Here is a 25,462-nt window from a genome sequence, read left to right as displayed (position 1 = left end):
TCGCGAGGCGAGAAGCGGAGGAGACAGTAATGAAAGGTTTTTAACCTGTGTGTTCGGGGGGTATGGTCGGGGGTGGGCACGAGGACGACTGGCCGAGGTTTGCCAGGTGCTACACGCAGCAGATTTTCAGCTGCTTGGCCGCAAGGATCGATAGGGATACATCTTTGTCTGATTACAGAGATGGTGCTGGTGAGGATGGTAGTTTGTGTGTGTGTGTGTGTTGGTGTGTGTGTGGGTGTGGGTGTTACAGTAATAGCTGATCATTGGATCCTCCTGACTTAGACAGAAAAGAAGAAAAAGTTTGACCTCAGACATGATACAGTCACTTACAGTAAGACACTCTAAGACCGTTTTGCTTACTGTCTTCAGTTCAGAGGTGCAGTAGAGGCTTTACTGTAGCAGAGTTTTTGGCATTTGGCAGTCTGGATCAAACTCACACTGGAATACTACTGCGTGGACTAGTGGAGTCCCAAATGCAAAAAGATTTGGACTGTAATGTGTTTATACTCATTTCATTTTCTGCTATGATATATTTACACTCCACAATTCAGAGCAAAATACTTTTTTCTTGACCACATTTATCTTTCAATTATGGTTTCTAGTTATTTTGCAGAATGACATTGTACATACTGAACCTTATGACATAAAATATGAAGAATTCTTAAAGACAAACCTGTCCAATGGTATATATAAAATCAGCGGATTAATATTAATTTTATTTATATATCATATAATAGAAATAAAACAATCACAGGCACCATACTACTGCATTTTTAGTGCTATTACTGTTGATACTAAATGTAGATCTAGCTTAAGACACTTCTGTCCTCCGATTTAAATAAGGATTTGAATAGAAGACTGGGGTATTTCTTCAGGTATTTACACTTATAAGGAGTGTAAAAGTACCTTTTATAATTGAAAATGAAGCAAAACGTTCAGTCCTAAGGTGACTTTAATGAGGGTGAGGGTTAAGTAGAAAATGTAATAATTCTGACTGAAATACTGATGAAGTGAGGATTTAATCAAAATATAAAAGTCTTCAACAACATTTAATAGAATTTCCAATTTCAAGGGCACCACGATTAAAGAGAAAGTGCTGATGGCCAAATGCTACTGCTGTAGTTTAGTTAGTATGGTACAGTGTAAATACTGTATTCTATTATTATAGTTATTTTTTATTTTGTGATTATAATTAAAGCATTTGTTTTTCTCTCTCCTTCCAACTGTAACCATTTTACATCAACCTCAATAGTTCCAGTTCCAATACACATTTCCAACAAGCCACTACACTGCCAGCAACCCTGCATGCCAAGTGTGTTTTTTAGAGACTGTCCACACCCCCTAACCAGGCATAACTGTCGCGTATGAGTTATTACACATCTGTCTATGGGTACACAGTGCACCAGATGCTGCAGTTAATGGCACACCTAACCTCCCACCATGAGATGATATACTAAAACCCAAGTGGAATTTTCCACTGCCAGCCTGCCTTCTTCCTCCTTCCATCTCCTCGCAGCAAACGCTGTCCAGTGCTGAAAGAAGCCTGTAGGGGATGGTCCAGACAGGATATTAATGGGGCCCTCCAACAGTCAGAAGGCCTGACAGAGCCCTGTTTCATTGTCACCTTGCCTTGGAGGACGAGAAAAAACTTGCAAAGCTTATTAGTCGAATGGAGCTGTTTCTCCCTCTAACTTACTCGATCTCTGCTTCATTGCTTCATTAGACTGTCTTACATCAGAGGTCTGCTCTTCCATCCATGTTTCCTCAACACATCGCCACACTTACTCCCACACACACACACACCCATACGCACACACAGAGGGTGACATCTCCCACCTAATCAAATAGTGGATTATCTTGTCCTGATAAATTGGAGCTTGTAGCACTTGAAAGGTCCTGCTGGAGGAGTGCCTGCTCCCTCTGACAGCTAGATCGAGCCTCCAGGGAGCAAGGAGAGAACATGGTCTGGTAATGATTTGTGGTATATCGGACAAATGTTTTTGGGAAGACCTCTTTCAAACAAGGGGCTTTATGAATTTAAAGCTTGTGAAGAAACTCTAAATCCACAAATCATACTCATAGGCATCCATTTAGCCCTGTATGAATTAAGCTATGATGGATGTGATTAAATGGTAAAGATTTAGATGGAGTGAGAGTGAATGAGAATGAATATATTCAGTGTCAGTGAATCAAATTGGCATTTCATATGGAATAATATCAATATAAAGATCCAATGAGCTCCCTGTGCAAAAATACACCAAAAGAGACAATTATTTGCTTCCTTTTAGCACAATATTCATCTTATCCAATCTGTTGTTTATGAGGTGTATTCCTCATGACCATTTTACACATAAAGATTACCAACATGCATGAGCAGGCGAGATTAAATATCATTTCCAGTCCGGAAATTAAGATAATTATAGTTAAATCGTGTAACAATGCAAAAATTAGTGTTGAAGAAAAGTTAAGGCAGGCTCACGATATATAAATTCAGCCTGTTTCATGAGAAACTTGAGGCTTGACAAATCCATACATTACTGCCAATAATGGTGGTATATGAGAGATATAATGGCATGCTTACATTGATTCATCTGAGTAAAATTTAATCAACTCAGAAAATGTTCTTTTTTGTCATATCTCACGACGGCTAACAACCTTACCTTCTCTTTGTTTTCTCTGCTTTCTCTGTGTAGGAAAACCCATACATGTGTAATAATGAATGTGACGCCAGCACTGAGGAGCTCGCCCACCCTCCAGAGCTCATGTTCGACATCGAGGGCCGTAACCCCACAACCTTCTGGCAGTCCACATCCTGGAAAAAGTACCCCAAAGCCCTCCTGGTTAACATCACGCTATCTTGGAACAAGACCATCGAGCTGACAGACGACATCGTCCTCACCTTCGAGTCAGGCCGGCCCGAGCAGATGGTCCTAGAGAAGTCCCTGGACTATGGACGAACCTGGCAGCCCTACCAGTTCTATGCCACTGACTGCCTGGACGCCTTCACCATGGAGCCCAAGACGGTGCAGGACCTGAGCCAACATACCCTGCTGGACATCATCTGCACTGAGGACTACTCACGAGGTTATGTGTGGAAGTATGACAAAACGGTGCGCTTTGAGATCAAGGACCGCTTTGCGCTCTTTGCTGGGCCCCGACTCCACAACATGGCTTCCCTTTACGGTCAACTGGACACCACCAAGAACCTGAGGGACTTCTTCACCATCACAGACCTGAGAGTCCGGCTGCTCCGGCCTGCCACAGGAGCTACGATGGTGGACGAGAACAACCTGTCCAGATACTTCTACGCCATTTCAGACATCAAAGTTCAGGGCAGGTAAGACATGAATTCTTTTGCACACATGCTCATTCCTATGGACTAACTCTCAGAATTGATGTTGTAATAATACTCCTGTGGACCAGAACTTATGTGGTTTCTCTGTGGCATTGCAACAGTACAGTCAACCACAGAACAGCTACCCAATAGTGAAGAAAAATGCGTTTACCGTTACCATTCTTTCCAATTAGGCAGGAGATCTATAACGATGTGCAGAGTTCCCCGGTCATCAGCATGTCTTAATTAACCAAGCTGTTTACGGCTTGCTGAAGCACTCTTCTGTATTCTGGACGCCAAATTCACTCAGCTGTCTGTCTGTTAGCCTATGGAAGACATTAGAGGTAGCATTTCAGCTGTCAGGTCACTGAACGTTGTAATTAGTGTTTGATTTATGGAATCCACAGAGGGTCATATAACATGAAAACAAGACGCCATTATACTGTTAGCAGAAAGGCTGACAAAAGCTTCTTGACGCTACTACAAGAGTCACTGGGGCATAGACTTAAGTGGATCTGTTTTACACTGTGTGGTTTTTCAATTTAACAGATGTGAATATGGTTGTAGGGTTGGAGGAATGAAGATTTAATTACTCTTGTTTTGCTCTTCACACATGAGAGGCTCGCAGTACAGAAGTGCGGAGCAGCGGAACGTCACAACAATTCGAGGATATGGGTAGAAGTGTTGAAGTCAGACTGCCAGACTGTGGCTCACAACAGTAGCTGTGTCACAGTGTGGCTCGGCCTGAAGATAGACTCGGGAAGACGACTACAAATAGAAACATCAGTTGTGTCGTTGGCTGACACCATTGTGGATGTGTGAAAAACATGAATCAAAGTTTCCTGAGCTGAATGTTAGGGTCACAATCAGATAACAATTTAAGATAATAATGCCAACAATTAAAAGGAACTGAATCGTTTGCATCCGCGTGCTACACTGACTAATACACAGTTAGATTGCAATAATACATTTGCTGCTGTGACATTATTTACACTAATAATGTCAAATGCCTTCAAGCTAATTTAATGAATCTCTAATTTGTTGATTTCCTTAATATGCCATTAAAATAGAGTACAGCTATACTATGCATTGCTCATTGCACTGTAAATGGGCAGGTACCCTTGAGCATAGGGGCTATGATAATGAATGCCTCATTCAGAAATTGAATTTTTGACTTTTCTCATGATTGAGAAGGTCATTCAGCAAAACTAACTGGAGGGAATTTACTAACACAAAAGAGTTGGATGGGGCATCCATTCAACATCCTCTGAAATGAAGAGGGCTGTCATAAGCGCAGATTATTTATTCTATCTGACTAATCATGGCCGAACTCATACATCCCTGTGGGGCTGTAGATTTGAGCAATGGCTGTGCGCCACCGTCGGGCCGCGATCGTTTACTAGCCCGCTGCTTTTAGAGTGACGCTCGCCTGAGAAATGTTCCCAACGGTTTACCAAAGGTAACACACAGTTCAGCCATAATGAGATACAGTCTACACAGAGAGAGGCTTCACTCTCCTTTTTCCCCTCCCATGGCGAATCACTGCTCAGCCCCTTTCTCCATGCGTCGTATACGAGACATAAGCTTCTTAACCCCCGGAATACAGTTCTGTGGGACTCGGCGGGAGCGATTTTGCAGGGGCAGTGAGGTTGAATCTGGCATATTTCACTGTGCTGGACTCGGCTGCCATCCGTGTGGATCAAGAGTGGGGAGGTTGGGTGGGGAGTGGAGGAAAATACTGTAGGAGAGCTTGCTGATTTTTCTGGCCTTGCCACAACAGTGTGAGAAACAAAGAAAGAAACCTAAGCTCTTTGCCAAAGTAGGTCAACCTAGAAAGGATAGAGAAAGAAGGCAAGAGGCACAACTTTGCAGAAGTAGATCTCTTTGCATCTGTGACATGTAGCTGAAGTTGTTACAGGGAAGCCAGAAGTGTCATGCATGACCATTCTATTATGGCTGATTACAAGGAAGAGCCGGACTGAAGGCACTGGGGAGAGAAAAATCAATGCAAAGAATTTCAAATCAAACCAAGCATGTAACTGTGAGATAGATGTGAACAATGCATATTGCCCAGTGACGTAAATGAATTTGACACCCTCACTGTTTTATTGTGTCAGTTGTACTAAATGGGTGTGTGGAGACAGAAAGCATGGAGAGTTGGGAGGATTTTCTAATTATCTACTGTATGACTTTGGCGTAATTGCTTTGCCTCTTTTTTTTTTTACATGCTTTACAGTAACTACAGCCTGCAATTTCGCCAACTGTGTCTCCCCTTTGCGCAACCCCTCCTTCCCCCTCCACCCCCCACCTCGTCCTCCCTCCCGCCTGTGATCAATACAGTGTAATTAAAGCTGGAGAAGATTCAGGCTAGTAAAGGATCTCTTTCTAGCTCTCTGTTTCGCTCTTTCGGGCTCTGTACCCCCCCCCCTCCCTGTCTCGCTCTATTTCTCCTGTGCAGAGAAGACTTGTCTCCAAAGGGGCTCTGGATCCCTGCCTTGAATTATATACGAGGACCCAACCCCACTCCATCCCTGTACCACCACTCCAGATATAAACACCAACCACATACCCACAGTAAGAACTGTAGAAAGGATATTTTGGTGCTTTTTAAAAACTATTTAAATCAAAGCACTGTTTTGGTGTTTAATTTCCAAAATCTAACAGGTCAATCCCTTTATTGGCTCTATGGACTCTGAGGTAGGCTCCCAGTTAGTCACCACATTTTCACTTGTGCTATTAGGTCCAAACTTTTCTCCTGCTGTCAGGGCTAAATAATAATGCAAGCCCCATATCAGGAACTACATTTCCAGCTTGTTTCTAGTCTGTTTGTGTAAAGCAAAACAGAAGATAAGGAAAGGGAAAGTTTGTTTCACCAATTTACCGTTTTGCCTGTGGGAGTTGTGATTCAATTTCCAAAGCATATATATGCTGCGGGGCATTATCAGGGAAGGTCAGAAAAGACCTCAAGGGTTCACAGTCACTTTGACTGCGGGGTAGACAGGTAATTCACTTGAAGGGGTGAACTGGTTATTAGATGCAGCGGTCTGGTCTAGATTCCCTTCAGCCTCACGGAAAGCAAGTCTTGTTCAACGACTGTAAAGCCCACACTGAAAATGAACCCCTGCATCGTAGGATATTGCTGCATTTTAACTCTCCCCACTGACTTGTTAGTCAGTGGGGAGCACTCTCAGTTTACACTGACTTCTAATCAGTCCTTCTCATTATAAACACTTCCACATGTGGAAGTAAGAATGAAATTCACCTAACATGTGAAATCATATGGATTATCACTATCTGGATAAAATCTCATCCAGCATATAGGCTATATCTGGTATGAAATACATCTGTAATCCTATTGCTGTGCAGTGCACATTGCCTCTGCCAACAAAATGCAAACATATCAGACCAAACATTCACAAGTCACTTAAAGTAATGTGTATTAGTTTTTTGGCACATTGCATGTTTGATTGACTCAAATCTATCACCACACAATAATGTCAGTATAGGACAATTTTCCATTCAGTGCTAATGTTGTTAGAATTCACAAAGTCTATACATAGAAACAGCAGTGTAGAAAATAATGGGGTAAGATCATATTTCATAGAATACTGGGCTAGATTCACTGTATGTTGTGCAATAAAAACACAACAGTATTAAGTGCAATGTAGCACATTATGCTAAAATTGTAGATGAATTATCATTACAAAAGCACTGCTACTCTCCATTATTTTTGGGTCATGTCCACACTTGCTCTAATATTCGAACATATGATAAAGATAAGTGATCATTGGGGGCAGTCTGTAAGGGATTGCATAGTTCATCTCTCCCACAGTGCACGGGTCATATTGCCACGTACTTCAGTGCATGCATGTGTGCTTTGGATACAGCTGTTTCAACTACAGATCAGCAATTTGGTGAGTGATGGCTCTATCGGATCTCCCCTAAGGGAGGAACAAACAAGAAGTCAATCTGCTTTTTTTCTTCTCCCTCTCTCCCTCCCCCTCCTCCTCCCTCCACACTGCTTGGCTTGCTTTTAGGCCTGCCTGAAGTCGACAGAAAATCTGTTTGTGCTAATTTTATGTTTCTTCCTGCCCACTTCCCCCTTGAATAAGTCATTCCACTTGTCTACCCTCCTTAGTTTCTCTCTCTCTTACTTTCTCTCTCTCTCTCTCTCTCCCTCAATGCCACTACAGGCATTTATGTACCTTGGGCTGCATTTCAGCCTTTTTTTTTTGGAATCAGCAGTCTGTAATAGTCATTGTGTGGGAGCATGCCATGTGTGTGGGACAGGCCAAGAGATTGGTCCAGTTAACTTGCGCCATCTGTTAACATCCACGCCACATGTTGGTATTAAACTAACATGTGGCTGTAATCAAATGACCCACAGCCTTTTGTTAGTCCAGCACAAATGAGTTCAGTAAAGTATTTGAAGAGTCAGAGAGGCTATAACTCAAAATTATTTGCTGTGTCTATATTTCATTTGCATTTATCTGCAGGTCCAGGGGTGACTCATCAAAGAGGAAATACAAGAAGATAGTGTTGTGGTTGCCACTTAAAGGGCAGAAGTGTAAAGCAGTTGTGATCAGTGCATCAGTTTATTCTGCCCTCCTATTTATCATCCTGTCACTTTTTTATTGTTATGGGTACTGTGTTCACTCGTTTGTAGTGTGTGACAGTTTTATTTGTGTGTTTGTGTTGTTTATGTTTATTGCTGCTCTGTTGACCAGGTCATGGCAAAGATACATATGTGTATTCACATGTTGATGCCATTGGTTTGTGCCCTTTTGCCCCAAAGTAATGTGCAGTTTGTGCAGTAAAGCAGTACAGCAGTGGAGGAGGAGGTGCTCACATCCTTCACTTTAGTGGCAATACCATGATGCAAAAATAAAAGCATTTACAATTCAATATAAATATAAAGTAAAAGTGCAGAAGAACAGTAAATACTTTTACTACCTACTTAGTAAAGATACTTAGTCTGCAGAAAAAAGCCCATATGATAAATATATAATTAATTAAGACATTTATTTATAGCAAATTGTTAATACTAATAAATACAAATATAATGAAATAAAATGTTCCCTTGAAAAGTAGTGGAGCAGGAGTAAAACACCATAAAATTGTACTTGTAGAGAGTCTACCACTGCCTATTAGCACATACTGAAACATAATTGATTTTTCATCATATTTATGTAGGCAATAGCTTCATACGGTATAGTATATATTGCAGTCCTAATCACTGTGTCGTTTTTTTAGTGAATGGATCGCTCAGGCAACAAATCCATGAAGTGAAATTAAATTGTTCTCTTGCCTCAGTCTGTCCTTTGACCTACGCTTGCCTTATTCCCCTACTTGTTCTTGTTTATCCTCCCTCTCACTTCAAAGTGCTTAGTGAACATTTATTTTATTTATATCAGCTGGGGTTTTTTTGTGAGTCAGCTCAGTTTGAAGCTCTGCCTTCCTACACTTGTGTGTCCACCTGCAAAGATGGTTTATTAACTGCTGACCTCTGGTTTGCAACTGAAATGTCATCACTCGGTCAAGAGTTCTCATGCCTTTGTTTGAAGATTGTAAAGTTTGCTTCACTGGTGGAGCTTGAGCAGCATGTTTACCCGTTTCTATTATTAATATTCTAATATTCTATTCTATTATTAATATGTGCAGAAACAACTGAATGAACTCTGAAGTCCACATTGGAGGCATCAGTGAGCGAGTGTTCAGCTTTTGAGCTGGCAGAAACCTTCTTTTAGCTCAATATAACACTTTAACTTTTCTCACATCTGCCTCACAGAACTGATAGAACTCAATGAGCCTTTTGTTTCTTTCTCGCTATCTCTCCCTTTGTCTTTTTTGTCCTCCTCCCCATCAACACCTACGTCACCTGTCTCTCCTGACTTCTGTCCAGGCCTTTTTTTTTTTTACACCTCTGTCTTTGATCCTCTTTCCTCAGTTCATCTCTAGCTGACGCCCTCCCTGCTTGACTCTGCCAGGTTGAGCTCAAAAGAAATTTTTATCAGCCAAGGCAGAAACTTTTCACTCACCCTGTTCCTGTGCTCCGGTAGTGCCTGCGTGATAAGGCTATCATATCTTTGAAACGTATGCATAAGTAATAGTGTTTGGACAACAGAGCATCTCAAAGTTTTATTGGACCAAACCATAGCTGCAGAGAAGTAGGGACAAGCTGGCGAAAGAAAGAAATATCCTTGCCTACAGTAAATCCTGATATGATGTATTAGCTCTATCTGTCCTTGCACAGTTTTTAACCGGCCTTGTTCTCATGCAGCTCCTGCTTTGACCTCACACTTTTTAAAACACTTGTTTATGCAGAAAATTTGCTGGGTTTGTGTTTAGCATTTACCACTTACAGTTATTTACTCAAAGCCAGTTGTAGTGGGTGTGTTTCTTTGTAAGGACTGTATTTAATATAGAATCTGCCCCCCCCCCACCCACCTCAACCCCACCTCCCCCCATCCAATTAATTGGATATTCCCAGCTGCAGAAACCTCCCCAAGCATTACACATGTGAACCGTGAAGGTTAAAATAAAAAAAAAATAAAATAAAAAGAGCATGAGGAGAGGGTGGATTTGATAGGGCATAGGAGGCGGAGGAGACAGAATGTGAGGTGCATCAGTTTGGCAGCAGTGGAGCGTAGTGCGCTGCTTTTCTAGATGCCACAGCTGCCCGTGCAGAGTCATCTGCATACGGCTGCTGGCAACATCGGACCAGCGCTGTCACACCTGTGTCCTCTATGGCAGTGGACAAAACGGGATGGACATGATGTTGGATGTCAGGATAAAAATATTCTAGATGGTGATGTTTCTCCTGTCAATCAAGCATTAGTTGACAAGCTTAATTAGCTTTAATTAGGGACAGGGGCCACATTTGTCTTGATTTTCATATAATGGTAAATGCAGCAGCAGGGACATTTTACCCATTTTTACAAATTTAAGCATTATATAACTCATTAGGGTCATATCTATATTTAGCATAATATAACTGTAGCGCCCTTAGTCTGGATTGACAAACCACTAATTGCACCTACGATCTCTAGGTTCGTAAGAGTTGGACTCCTGAATCAATCAAAGGAGAGAGCATGAACGTTGACCATTTATTGTTTCACAATAACCATCAGGTTTCTTTAGTGAATTAAAATAACAAAAATAGAGCTCTTTCTTAGAAAAAAATAAAATAAAATACCCCTTTGTTTTATTGTCCAGTGTGTTCAGTTCAGTTTTTTTACTACCCGGGTAGATTTTGTGTTTTGTTCCTTATCTGTGAGAAAGTAAGTGAATGTCCAGGTTAAAGCGGATCCCACAGCTGGCCACGCTGTGCACCTCTCTGTCCCTGTCGATGTCCTTCTGGCTCGCCACCGAACCTCCAAGGCTCGGAAATCTTGTTCCTTGTCCACACAGAAAAAAAAAAAACTATCTACATAGAGTGCAGAAAACACTAATATTACTCTCTATTCAATCACCAGTATCAATTCACTTTCTCTTCTCGTTCTGAAAATCATCCTAAATATACTCAGATACAGGATATATAATTCACAATCAGTGTAAATGACCCAGTACACATTTACAGTGCATTAAGCATTTTTTCACCATGACACTTATTAATCATGAACTTAAATTATTCACTTAAAGTATCTTATTTATACTCTTCAGTCACTATTTATATTTTTAAACATGTTTCCAATCAATATTTATCTTTTTAACCAACACTTCTTTTTAAACAGTTTTTAAATGTAAATAACAGTATTACATTACTTTTTTAAACCCAACATCAACATTTTAAAACAACCAAAATGTAATAAAACACTAACTCATCACAATTACCATAAACAACAATTAAATGCCCAAATCTGACATTTCATCAACTCAAATGATCACCATATTGTCTCTATCACTCTCTTTTGTTTCAAATATGTTTATTGGGAAACCAATCACATAACAGAGAAATTAACAGTAGACAGTTACGTTTCCTTGTTTTTTTTTTACAGAAGGTGAAAAAAAATAATCCCTGACAAAAAAGACTAATGACAAAAATGATTAGCAAGTAAACAAACAGAGCCCTGCATCAACAAGCAGATGAAACAAAAAGGACAGGACAAAAGACAAAAAAAAAAATAATAATAATAATAATAAAAAATAAATAATAAAATAAATAGACAAATAAATAACCCCTCCCAACACCCCCCCCCCCCCCCCATCCCTAACCCCCCTTAGGAGTGCATCCAGCTAAAAACTCAGTCAGATCCTCTTTCAAGATGAGACCAAGGGTTGCCAGATTTTATCAAAGTCCCCCAACTTGTCTTTCAAAATAAATCGAATTCCAAATGTAAGGTGTCTGTCAAATCAGTCAACTTAAATGAGGGGACCTCCCTCTTCTTCCAGTTAAGTAGGATCAGTTTTTTAGCTGTTATAAGGCCATATGCCAGAAGGTGCTGTTGTGCACTATTTAGCTTCCTTAGCCCCTCAGATGTTCCCAGAATTATTAAAATAAGATCTGGGCCTAGTTGAGTTCCCAAAATCATCGAAAAGAAATCAAATATTTCGTGCCAATAGTTTTGAAGTTTGGGACAGAGAGCGAAACTATGAGATAGGGTAGCCTCCATGGACTCACATTTCTCACACAATGGAGAGACTTCAGGAAATATTTTATGCAGCTTCGTTTTGGAGTAATGTAGTCTGTGCAATATTTTAAATTGAATCAAACAGTGTCGGGCGTTTATAGAACATTCATGGATGTGCTCTAAACTCTCCTCCCACACATTGGGAGGTATCAGGGCTCCGAGCTCTCTTTCCCATTCCTCTTTTATCCTGTCCATCTTGGGAAGGCACATGTTTTGTAGTATCTCTTATAGATGCGAGATTATGTAGCGTGGATTGGGGAACAGATTAAATCAACTCTCCATTTTGTCTGGGTTTGCCTTCTCGAAATTAGGGAGGTGTGTTCTGACATAATTCCTAATCTGAAGATATCTGAAAAACTGATTCCTCGGTAATTAAACCTTTCTTGGAGTTGCTGGAAAGAGGCAAAAGTCCCCTCTATGTATAAATTACCAACAACACAGATCCCCAATCGCTTCCAGGTGGAAAAGGCCTCATCTAGAGCTGAGGGAGTGAAAGAGGGGTTTGCAGTTGTAGGTAGCAGAAAAGAAACTGCCTTCAGTTTGAGATGATTCCTTAGTTGTTTCCAAATCTTAATTAAAGCATTAATTACAGGGTTATATTTAAAACAAGCTCTATTGACTGGGATGGGAGATAGTACAACAGCTCTAATAGAATAAGGCAGACAGTCTTCTCGTTCCATCTCTAGCCCATCATAGGGTATTGGATTGTCATCTAACCAGTAAACCATAGAGCGTATCCCAGAGGCCCAGTAATATGAAATAAAATTAGGCAGTGCCAACCCCCCATTGGTTTTGTGTTTACAAAGATGGTCCTTTTTTATTCTATGAGACTTGTAATTCCATACAAAGGGGAGGATGATTGAGTCCAATTTAATGAAAAAGGATTTGGCGAGGTAGATAGGTAGGTTTTGAAAAAGATAAAGTAGCTGAGGTAGAAAAATCATCTTAATCGCATTCACTCTGCCCAGCAGAGAAATGGGGAGTGTTTTCCAAAATTGTATATTGTTTGCTAACTTATGTAACAGGGTGGGGAAATTGGCCTTATAGATCTATCACTCTCTTTTAATCATAGTATCAGCATATTAGCTTTACCATACCTCTAGCACTCACATTGACATCAAAGAAATACTGACATCTGTTAGCTTAGCTTTAGCGCCACTCGCGATTAGCGTTAGCATTCAAATTAGCGATCTTTTTAAATGTACTTTTTACTCTTTACAATGATACACACAGCACCAAAGTAGTTTCAAACATTGGGAAACGTCCCCGTAGATCCGACTGGTTTTATAGTAAGGACTTAACAAGTATTTTCAACACAATATATATTACAAGCCGACCACAAGGCTTAGCCTCTAGCATTTAGCCACCATGCTTACCGGAGCTTTTCTTCCCAGTGTCACTTCTCAACACCAGGCTTGATTTCTTTCTCCTTTACGACTTTCTGCATCTTTCTTTTCACAGCACATCTTCCTCTCATGAATTCTCAGAACCACGTTTATTCTGAAGCTCATCAGCTTGGTAGTACCGTGGCTCTCTGCTCAGTGTCTCAGGTCAGAAAGAAAGAGTGAACTCTGTGCACTTGGTAATGAGTAAGGGGCTGATGCGCCACCTCGTGGCACGGCATGGTAACATACACTGCAAATGAATTGAATGGCTTTCTAACCATGTGGGTTACACCCTCCCCTCTTGAATCTGCATGAGTCCCTTCATGAGCTGGTCTCTCTTTGCATCGGGATTGTCATAGTTGCCAATAGTGTCTACAGCTTGGTTAAAACTCTGTAAAATACTCTGTGCAAAGGACATTAAAGGTTTTCCTAACTGGATGTAGTGAAAATGGTCAGGGGGTTGTCGTGACCTTTCTGACCTCCGAGTGGGGTCAGTTGTGTCTCCATCTGTTGCAATCTCATTTTCAGTCTCTTTGTGGGATGTCTCAGGTGCTTAAGTGTGCTGTGGCTCAGCATCCTGAAGAACTTCCACAGTTTCTCCATCTGCAGGATTTTCCTCATCAGTTCCATTTGTCTCATCCTTTTCATCTGTCACATCCGGTAAGTTAGTCACATTTGGTTCATTTGTCATATCCATTTCATTTTCCATATCCGGTTCATTTGTCATATCCAGTTCATTTCCATGTGCCACATCCAGTTGTGCACTGTCCTCTTCTGGGTTTACATTGTGTTGCTGCTTTCTTGGTATTTCATACACCTGAGTGAATCTTTGCTCAGGAGCAACAGAGGACTGAGCAGGGTAGATGGACACGTCATCCTCAGAATCTGAGGTTTCCTCCAAGAGTTGTGGATGAGTCTGTCTAGTTCTGGGTCGATGGACCGTAGGGTTGGCTGGTTCAGTTTCCTCCGTTTCAGAGAGGTCACCACAAGGGAGGAGTAAGTCTCTATGAAGAGTTCGGATGGGACCGTCCCCATTGATGGACTGTACTTTGTACACAGGTAGGGAACAAAACACAAAATCTACCCGGGTAGTAAAAAAAACTGAACTGAACACACTGGACAATAAAACAAAGGGGTATTTTATTTTATTTTATTTTATTTTTTTCTAAGAAAGAGCCCTTTTTTGTTATTTTAATTCACTAAAGAAACCTGATGGTTATTGTGAAACAATAAACGGTCAACGTTCATGCTCTCTCCTTTGATTGATTCAGGAGTCCAACTCTTACGAACCTAGAGATCGTAAGTGCAATTAGTGGTTTGTCAATCCAGACTAAGGGCGCTACATACAACTTGGCGAACTAGCCAGGAGGTGGCATTCATGAAAGCAGCCAAGAAGAAAATTCCAGAGTTGCTTAACACATTACCTGGTGATGGAAACCTGGGCGAGGATCATTGTAAGCTGATGGGCTACTTAATGGGCTACTTGACCATCCTGACGGGACACCGGTCCATCATGCTCACAAACATGACTCTGAGTCAAGTCAACCTTGCAGACAACTGGGCTGGTGGAAAGAAGCATAGGATTATTGTGGATGAACACAAAACAATGGGGTCGTTCGGCCATGCCACCGTGTAATGAACACCACAGAGTACAACTGGGTGAGATGGGTTGCCAGCGGGAAATGCTGCACTGATGGTAAAGACATCCAGTACGTCTTCCACACGACGATGGGCAGGCAGATCGGGAGGCCTTCCCAATTCCTCAACAGTGCCTGGCTGGATGCGGGCATGAACGGTCCCATTACCTTCAACCAAATCAGAAGCAGCGTTTCTACACAAGCAAAGCATCATCTCTCAGAGACAGAGAGGAAGCAGGTGGCCGAGGCCATGTGCCATGACCCCACTACGGCCGAAAGGTTTTATGTGGCTCTCCCAGACACAGAACAGGCATACAGCACGAGGAAACTGAGGATGAAGGCACTGAAGGATGCCGCTGAAAAGTCCTTCCAAGACATGGAAGATGAAGAACATGATGAAATGTCCTTCTTATCGGATAGGGCATCTACTGAAATGTCTGATACCAGTTCAGAGGAGGAGGAACCCGTTCTTGATGATGGACCAGACTCGAGCTTGTCATTGTCATCGACTGAGAAGCTGATGTGGATGCAAAGAAAAAAGAGGGTTGTAGAGATTAACGCACCTGAGGACAGCTCTACACAGGATGAGTCCTCAGAGGATGAGCCCCCAGACTTTCCTACTTCTGAGTCTTTCAGGTCAAGAAAGAAATTGAATTTCTCAACGGAGCCCAATATTCCTTCACCCAACAAAAGGAAGTATGAAAAAATGTCATCATCCAATTGTTTTGTAAAACTGGAAAAGTTGAAAAGTCCCATTGCTATGTATTACATGTCCAAAAAGGATTCAATATACATGTACCAGAAGAGAAAAGGAAGACAACACACATTTGGATCCCCTCCTAAAACTGCGAGAGTTAATATGTTTCCAGAAACCAAGGTTCAGGAAACTCCAGCGGAGGAGAAGATTCTTGAAATCCAGGTCCAGGACCTGCTCTTGGTCCTTCCACCCAGACAAGGAGCAGCGGAGAAGAAGGAGGAGAGTACTGAAACCCAAGTCCAGGACACTCCCCTTCCATCCGGACAAGGAGCAGCGGAGGAGGAGGGGAGTACTGAAACCCAGGTCCAGGACACTCCCCTTCCACCTGGACAAGGAGCAGCGGACGAGGGGGAGACTACTGAAACCCAGGTCCAGGACACTCCCCTTCCGGGAACCCTGTTGGAGGAACAGGAGATTCTGGAATCCCAGGTCCAGTACACTCCCCTTCCGGGAACCCTGTTGGTGGAAGAATCCCAGGAAGAAGGGTTTGTAAACCCAGTTTTCTAGAAGTTACGTCGCTGTACGTAGTTTGCTAGTTCCAAGAAACAGTTTAGCATGTTGTGAGATATAATGTCTATATAATGTTATGTTAATAATGTTTGAAAATTAGATTAAATAATAATAAATAATTGTTATAAAAAGAGGAGAAATTATGTTCAAAAAAGAGAGCAGCATGTCACGCCGATAATATTTTGTACTTTTTGATATTTATATTTTGTAATTTAATATATTTTATTTGGTACTTTTTGTTATTTATATTTAATTTAATATATTTTATTTGGTACTTTTTGATATTTATATTTTGTAATTTAATATATTGTATTTGGTACTTTTCTAAAATAAATTTCAACCAAAAAATAAATGTTCCTTACAACTTGAAAAAAAAAAAGAATAAATAAAATAAAACAAAATACCCCTTTGTTTTATTGTCCAGTGTGTAAGTGTTCAGTGTGTTCAGTTCAGTTTTTTTACTACCCGGGTAGATTTTGTGTTTTGTTCCTTATCTGTGAGAAAGTAAGCGAATGTCCAGGTTAAAGCGGATCCCACAGCTGGCCACGCTGTGCACCTCTCTGTCCCTGTCGATGTCCTTCTGGCTCGCTACCGAACTTTCAAGGCTCGGAAATCTTGTTCCTTATCCACACAGAAAAAAAAAACAATCTACACATGAAGTGCAGAAAACACTAATATTACTCTCTATTCAATCACCAGTATCAATTCACTTTCTCTTCTCGTTCTGAAAATCATCCTAAATATACTCAGATACAGGATATATAATTCACAATCAGTGTAAATGACCCAGTACACATTTACAGTGCATTAAGCATTTTTTCACCATGACACTTATTAATCATGAACTTAAATTATTCACATGTTTCCAATCAATATTTATCTTTTAACCATAACTCTTCTTTTTAAACAGTTTTTAAATGTAAATAACAGTATTACATTACTTTTTTAAACCCAACATCAACATTTTAAACAACCAAAATGTAATAAAACACTAACTCATCACAATTACCATAAACAACAATTAAATGCCCAAATCTGACATTTCATCAACTCAAATGATCACCATATTGTCTCTATCACTCTCTTTTAATCATAGTATCAGCATATTAGCTTTACCATACCTCTAGCACTCACATTGACATCAAAGAAATACTGATATCTGTTAGCTTAGCTTTAGCGCCACTCGCGGTTAGCGTTAGCATTCAAATTAGCGATCTTTTTAAATGTACTTTTTACTCTTTACAGTGATGCACACAGCACCAAAGTAGTTTCAAACATTGGGAAACGTCCCCGTAGATCCGACTGGTTTTATAGTAAGGACTTAACAAGTATTTTCAACACAATATATATTACAAGCCGACCACAAGGCTTAGCCTCTAGCATTTAGCCACCATGCTTACCGGAGCTTTTCTTCCCAGTGTCACTTCTCAACACCAGGCTTGATTTCTTTCTCCTTTACGACTTTCTGCATCTTTCTTTTCACAGCACATCTTCCTCTCATGAATTCTCAGAACCACGTTTATTCTGAAGCTCATCAGCTTGGTAGTACCGTGGCTCTCTGCTCAGTGTCTCAGGTCAGAAAGAAAGAGTGAACTCTGTGCACTTGGTAATGAGTAAGGGGCTGATGCGCCGCCTAGTGGCGCGGCATGGTAACATACACTGCAAATGAATTGAATGGCTTTCTAACCATGTGGGTTACATAAACATTTGATGGGGCTGAGAGTGTCTGACTTTTTATTCAGGCACTTGTAGTTTTGTTTTTTCACTGTCCAGGTTGTGATATCATACAAATGATATCACATGACTCCAAGTTTAGATTTGCATTCCAGACCACAATATTTTTTATACCCAACCCATTCATATATTGCATTTATTTATGATTTGTGTCCCTCTCTAATCTTTAAAGTGGTATTATGCATTGCACTTGGTTCTGTAAGATACAGAATAGAAATGGAGTTAATCTTACCTAACCCAAGGCGTAAACAGCACAGTTAATGAACTTAATCTTGAGAGAAAACAGGCATTTCATTTTCTTCAGAGAAAGCACCACACATCGTACAAATTACATATTCAGTTGTTTCTAAATTATTTTCGAGTGAATTGGAAATATAGAAGTGTCTGATTTTTTTTTTTTTTTTTTGGGGGGGGGGGGGGTGCTTCTCTAAATACATTCTGCAATCTAAATCTCACATGGGGTTCTGCCTCATTGCCAAAAAAGACAGACACTTTGTAAAAAAATGCAACCAGCTGTTATACACATTCCACTGTATTTACTCTGTTTTGATCTCTGATTTCTTATATACAGTCTATGGTTTTGATCAGCTATTATATGTCAGGTGCAGTAGGTCTGAAACACTTGAGAGTCTGACAGCCATGTTTGGTTTGAAGGCTGAGGTTCACATATAACTCTATAACACTCAGACTCAGTACAATGGGGATATAAAAGTAAAAGAAGGAATAACAGGTATCCAAGGTACCACTGTTTAACAAATGAAAAGTTCTTTGTGAAGAAAAAGAAGTCGTTGCTATAGTTATGAGAATAACAAACAAAAAATACTCAGTGTTCTAGGTTATCTGTCTGAGTAATGCATTTTATCCATCCCGTGTGTTTAGAAGGTGAATATGAGTTTGAGTGTTAAGGTTAGCTTTTAAGTCCCAGACTGTCTCCCATGTATAAACTACCTTTTTTTTCAAGCACAGACTCTTCTCTTTTAAAACCATCTCTGTCTCTTCCCTCTCTCCCTACCACTCTCACATACCAATAGCAGGATGAAAGAGGGATGGATTTTGACTGCTTAGTCTCTGTTTGCTGAGTTGCCCCTTTCCAAAGACAATCCAGCTTAAACCTATTGTACTGTACTTTCATAAGTCCCATGATGTGCCTTTCTTTCTTTTTTTTTAATATTCACTACACAAACAGCAGAGTGTTTGCTCTGTGTTGTTTTCCTACCTGAATGAAGTTTGCAGCAGGAGCAGTATTTATCTATAGAAACCTGTAGGCGTAGTTTGTATGAGGAAAGGCACCCAGGTGAAGGTGACAGTCTTTGCTTTTGAGATAGATAGCATCAGAATTACTGGTGATTTTAGAAGCAGGTTGCTGGGGTGAGAATGCAATCTTTAATTACAGTTATTTGTATTTATTATAATAGCAGTATTTCTCCACGCGCAAAATTAGCTGCTAGTTAAAACATCACAATTTGAACTACAGCAGTTTCTTTCAGTTTGTTTCAGTTTGCAAATATTCTTCATCATCATAATGTTTTAGTTATACATTATTTGTTATTTATTGTTTTTAAAATAAAAAAACTGTGATATTATTCACTAAGAAAAAGTTGCTCAGTATAATATGGAAATGTGCATTTTTGCTATAAATAAAAATGTCTTCTTGACTTCTCAAAACATTATTAGTTATGTAATTAAAGTTATCTGAAAAAACAAATTATTATTATGGAGTTAATTTGCATATTGTGTAAAATGAAAATGTCTCTGTCTCTTTCCAAATGACTCGAGGACTTATTCATGCATGGGTATTTTTTAAAAAGTACTTTTTTAAAACAATGATATGAAGTCATTAGGACTTTTTCAAATTGATTGACATCATAAACAGTGAGAATGATAGAACCTGTGACATTGACAAAAAGTATATATCCTTGTAGTTTATAGAAAAACAAAAGTTATGTTTGTGTTCCATGTTTCTTACCAAAATGCACATTGTATAACCTTGAGATCTAACAAACATAGTGAAGTCAATTTTTTTGAATATTTTAAGTCTGCTTGTCAAGCTAGTTTGCTGTTTGCTGTCTGTTTCTTCACTGTTCACTGCTGTGCTTCTTTGTACATCACAGCCACCAACTGTTATCGAGCAGAACCGTGTAAAACTGGCAGGTGGAACATATGGAATGTAGTACATCATGCAAAACCTTATGTTACCTCATGAAGCCTCATGAATACAGTGCTCCACAGCACTACTAGTGGTGAGAAACTCCCTTGACCACCTTTAATTATAGTAATAACCAAAAATGAATCAATTAAAGTCATCAGGTCATATGTTAAAAATAAAAATGTATTATCATCTGTGGTGTCTTCTCATAAAGAAAGCTTCCAGGATCAGTATTTTTAGTGACAACAGACAAGAAAAACACAAACCCTGGGAATAGTGTTAATGGCAGAGAAGAGCTAAGTTGTGAACTAAACTCATGTGCACTGAAAGCTTTGTTTACAAGTAAAATCAAGTGATAAGCTGCCCCGTGGCTGACATTGAACCCACAGAAGCTGTACGAACCAATCTCTCACTATTTATCACAGGCCAGAGGTATCGACCGAGTCCAGAGATATGAGGACCAAAGCTACAAGTGACATGAAGATTTTATCAGCAGAGGACAGGAGGTGTGACGCCTCAACAAATCCCTTTCCTGTTTCCCTTTTTTTCCCTTTCTCAGGGATGAAGCAACATTTATTTTTCACTTCAGAAGCTGGAGTTTTCACCTCAACCTCATACAATATTGCATGTAGAATGCTGCATTGCTCATAATGCAGATCTTATACTTTGTACATTGATTTATTTCCCTATGGGTTAACCATTATTACTAGCCAGCACACACAACAAATTGAATTTATGACTTGGACTGGAAGTCTGCACTGCTGATGTGCCCAGCATGATGAGACAGCTCACACTTCACTGCTATGTGTAGGGTGTGGTGGAAACATATGCAGTATGTCCACAACTATGGCGTGTGTGTGTGTGTGTGTGTGTGTGTCTGTTTGTGGGTGCATGGTCTTGCATGTGTGTGGGCATATCTGAAACCAGACAATATCTATGGGTCACATTTTCTTCCATGAATCCAATTCTAGTTTAGCATTAATTAAATCTCAAATTCACACACACACACACACACGCACACACAGATTACACAAATCACGCAGCCAGCATCTTTCATTCCTGTCATGATCCATACATTAATGCCACCATACAAGCTAAATGATTACTGTTTATGATGAAGTGACGTTACAATCATGACGATCTGACAGCTGCGATGAGCCATTTCCCGATCTGATTCCTCATAAAGCCTTCTTTATCTTCTAAGTTAGGATGGCCAATTTCCTCTTTTGTGCAAGAAAGAGGGTCATGGGCACAGAAAGCAGCCATATCAGAGGCATTTTTCTCTTTCTCGCTGTCGACAGAGCACATTCAACATTCATGTGGTGACCCATTTCATTAATGGAGAGGCCTTTTTTCAACGTGTCTTCCCCCTGTCTTTGTCGACTGCAGCCGTCTTCATAATGGGCCCTCCTGTCAGGGTTTCATGACTAATCCCCTCATTGACCTCTCCTTCACTTGTAGCCCCCTCCACCACACTGATGATTCGGTAACTAGTAGAGAATGGGGGATATGGTGGTAATGCTTGCATAGTGAATTACATCTGGAGAAACATAACATGCTCTACTTGAAGTCTAAACAGTGCTGTTTGACTGTAAGCATGTGAACTTAGTTGAATATTCAGATTTGAAAAGGCAGTATAGCACTTCTACACAAATTTATGGAATCAGATTTACTTGTGATGTGTTTTTGTACCATGGTGTATGAACAATTTACAGGGGGAATGTGGAAAATTGGAAGAAAAAAACCCCAAAAATATGTAGCCATATACAACAACAACAACAACTGTGATTTAGAGTGTGTGGAAAGTAGTCAGTAAGCAAAGTCAAAATACACATTTGTCGACTCCAACTGATAGTGGTTAAATTACCACCGTCACACAAAGTCTCAACTAGACTAGACTCAACAAAGTGTGAACATCAACAGTTTCAGGTTCGGTATGTCTGTTGAAAAAATAATTGTAAAAATATTCACTTATTAACTGTGGTAACAAAACATCAAGTTTAAAAGAGAAGTAGCACCTAACTCCGCAGTTCCTCTCAGCTCTATGGATCTTTGCAGCGTCGTTCAGCTCAGTGTTCTGGTTTTCAGGCCAACTACTTTTCTGTTTCGTTGACTCTTGCGGTGCTCATAGTGTCATTTATCTGTCTAGCATCAAATGTTAAACAAAGTCAGTGAGTTGCTGGTGCCAGACATTTTCCTCAAGACTAAGTATAGCAGTAAATATCAGCAGAAAGTATCAGCAAAAAACCCCCAAAACAAAACTTATTCTCCCATGTAGGGGAAAGTCTCCTCATCCCTTCAAATGCAGACAGTACAAACCCTCAAACAACACCAGCTCTTTCCTCAACCCCCCTAGGAATACTGACCAAGAAGACATCAGTAAGTTTTCCAAACTTCTCACTCACCAGACCACATACTGCAAACAACAAGGATTAGGGTAGGAAAGCTCTTTTTGCCATGTCAGTTCAATGCTTGCTTTTTGCTCTTTTGAAGGTGTAATTTGGAACAATAGGAAGTGAAACCTCAACATTTCATTTCATGGGTTAACACTAAAAACTAGGAGGGAGCCTACACCAAGAGTACTGCTCCAATCGGAACTTTTCAAATCCGAGCCGGACAACTTACTCATCATTACAAGATCCAGACTCCAGCTTCTCACCTCAGCACATCGAACTCCATCCTCTGTGAGAATCTGTCCTTGAAATCATCATCATAATTAATCATAATAATAATCCATGAATAACAATCATGATTCTAATAGACATGTATTGTGTGTCCAGCAAGGACGACTATTAATTTACAAACTCTAGAATGAGTTATGTCGTTGGACAAATAATTTCATATTTGAGTTGTGCATAATAATAATTTATAGTATTTAAGTGCACCAATTCCTGACACCCATCAGACAGAGATAGCCATATCAGCATTGCCGTTATGAGAAGAGAGCCTTTTGAGTGAAGAAAACACCATATGGCAGTATTTTCCGTCACAAGCTGGAGCAGATACAGCTTTTCTGACAGAGGGAGAAGTGTTGACAGCGTCATCATACTGTTTCGGTTTGTCAAATTCACTTTGTGCGCACACAAATACACACACACACACACGGGCGCAAAGTGACAGCACAAACGTGGTAAGATCCTGAACCTCCCCAAGCGAGATATTTGATTCTGATCTGAAGACGACAGGGAGTGATGAATAAAAACTGCTTGATAATGGGTTCATTGAGTCATGAAAAGCGATTCTGAGCAAGTTATCTTTTGCGGAGGCCAATGAATGCAGACGCTCATTATGTATGGCCACCCGACGGTGCTTTAGCCTTCAAGCAGAACAGGAGCATACAATAGAGCTGCAACTGACAAAAGAGGAGAAGAATAACAATCAAACAAAGAAAGTGCCGTATTGAATTTTCCAGACCTTTTCTCCTTCAGCAAGGTAATATAACTTACTGGAGCACGATGACTCACTGGTGATACGGGATGATGATGAAATGATGGTGATTATAATGGTAGGGTCTGGCTAAACTTCAGTACAGCTGATTTACTGTGCTGACCACAAATAACCACCAGGGCTGCGTAGTTTTGTGTAATATAAACGTTTTGCAGGCCTTTGCTAAATGAGACCTTGTCCTCTGCTTAAGATGTGTCCTGTGCATATTTGGACAGAAGTGTTTTTGTGAAGAAGGCTGCTCATTTTGAAAATAGAAATATTGGTTTAAAAATGAATAAATATGTTTTTTTTATATTATATAGATTTCCTGGAATTACAAAAAAGGATTTCTTTGATTTTTTAACTTTTTTTGCTATTAAATAAAATCAAATTCTCTGCTATATTGCTACTCAATAGTGTTGATTTGCTGCCTCTCTTTTTTAATATACTTTTTAAAATATGGTCGGCCATAACAAGCAATTAATGGCATCAACTCAAGACTTGAGATAGGTAGGATAGGGCTTAAGATATTGTAATATGCATTTTTCACTATTTTCTGAAATTTTATAGATCAATTAATTCATTAATTAATCAAGAAAATAGTCAGCAAATGAATTGATGATTAAAATAATCATTAGCTGCAGCCTTACAATACCGTGGTCAGTGAAAAACCGCAGTGAAATGAAAAATGCTGCTCTAATTGCATTGCTGGTCATTTGGCTTGTATTGAGCTGTGTGGTGCTGAATGGACAGCTCCCGTAAAGTGTACTGAGTACACATCCTCTAACCTGCTGCAATAGTTTTGGTTCCATTGTCATGTAGCTGGTACTAAATTGTTCATAAGAGTGCCCAGTTTGTCTAATCTTACTTTTCCCCTTCTTTTCTCTGTTTTTTTTCTAAATCTGTCCTTTTCGCTGGTTCTATTTCTTTCTTTCTGTGCTCACGTAACCATGCCACCAGTTTTACACCTACTTTTTCCAAATGTTAAATTGCTGCACATTTTCCTCCTGTGCTGCAGCAGTCAATCTGCAATGAAAAATCAGTTTTAATAATGTCTTGCCATATTTTGCAGTCTTGCACAGGAACACCTTCCAAAAAAATAAGAAGTTTTCAGTCTTTTTGTCTTTTGGACGAAGCTCAAAAGTTTGGTGTGGCTCCATATTAAATATAGACAAATGTGGTCTCACACTTCAGCACCTAAGAGCTGCCATAAATATTTAGTAAAATGAGTTTACTCTATGCTGACCTGAAATGTACAAAACACACAAAACCTACAGCCCTGATGTAAACACACACAAACCCAGTTCTTCTTCACAGTTCGTCTCTCTGTGCTCTCTTTAAATCTTGATCTCTCTGTCGCTCTCTCTCTCTCACACACACACACACACACACACACACCGGTACACCTTCCTTCAAGAAATTCTTTCCATCTCATGCCGTTCTCATTAATCATCAGGATTCCAGCCTCTCATTTAATTTAGCGGAAATGCTGCCCTCCTAGTCTATCGGGGTCTCTTTCATTTCAACACTGTTAGTGCTGACCCGCGCCCTTGGTTTAAGACAGAAACGAGATGCTAAGAGAACTAAGAGGGCTAAGAATTAACCCCATCTGCTTTCTGGAAAACTGCCGACATTTTCTGTAATTACACCTGCTCTTTGGGTCCTGCCCTGGTTTTCGATGATGGCCTCTGGTGGGCGTAGTCATGGGAAATGTCTGCTCCAGATATCGGTGTTAGGTAACAAGGGAGAAGGTTGCCAGAGTTTAATGGCTGGTGACATTAGCAAGGGGCAACAGCAGATTGTGATGAGGGTGCTGGATGATAGCAGTAGATAGTAAATGACAATTAAGAGGTAGTTGTTTTTATTATTTGCTGCTTATCATTATATCTGGGTTAGGGTTAGG

At 40.1% G+C, this 25,462-nt stretch overlaps 1 protein-coding gene across 1 annotated transcript in view; it reads left to right on the top strand.

Annotated features, from left to right (window-relative positions):
- The window catches only part of ntng1a (netrin g1a), a 99,498-nt gene that overhangs the window by 35,854 nt on the left and 38,182 nt on the right, over nt 1-25,462 (top strand). The window contains exon 2 of the mRNA XM_053342390.1: nt 2,694-3,337. Within this exon, the coding sequence (XP_053198365.1) occupies nt 2,694-3,337 (644 nt within the window). The remainder of the gene's footprint in view (nt 1-2,693; nt 3,338-25,462) is intronic.

Source organism: Scomber japonicus, chromosome 21 (genome assembly GCF_027409825.1).
Source record: "Scomber japonicus isolate fScoJap1 chromosome 21, fScoJap1.pri, whole genome shotgun sequence".
NCBI lineage: Eukaryota > Metazoa > Chordata > Actinopteri > Scombriformes > Scombridae > Scomber > Scomber japonicus.
The sequence above is the reverse complement of the archived record's forward strand: the minus strand, read 5'-3'. Positions and strand labels throughout refer to the sequence as shown.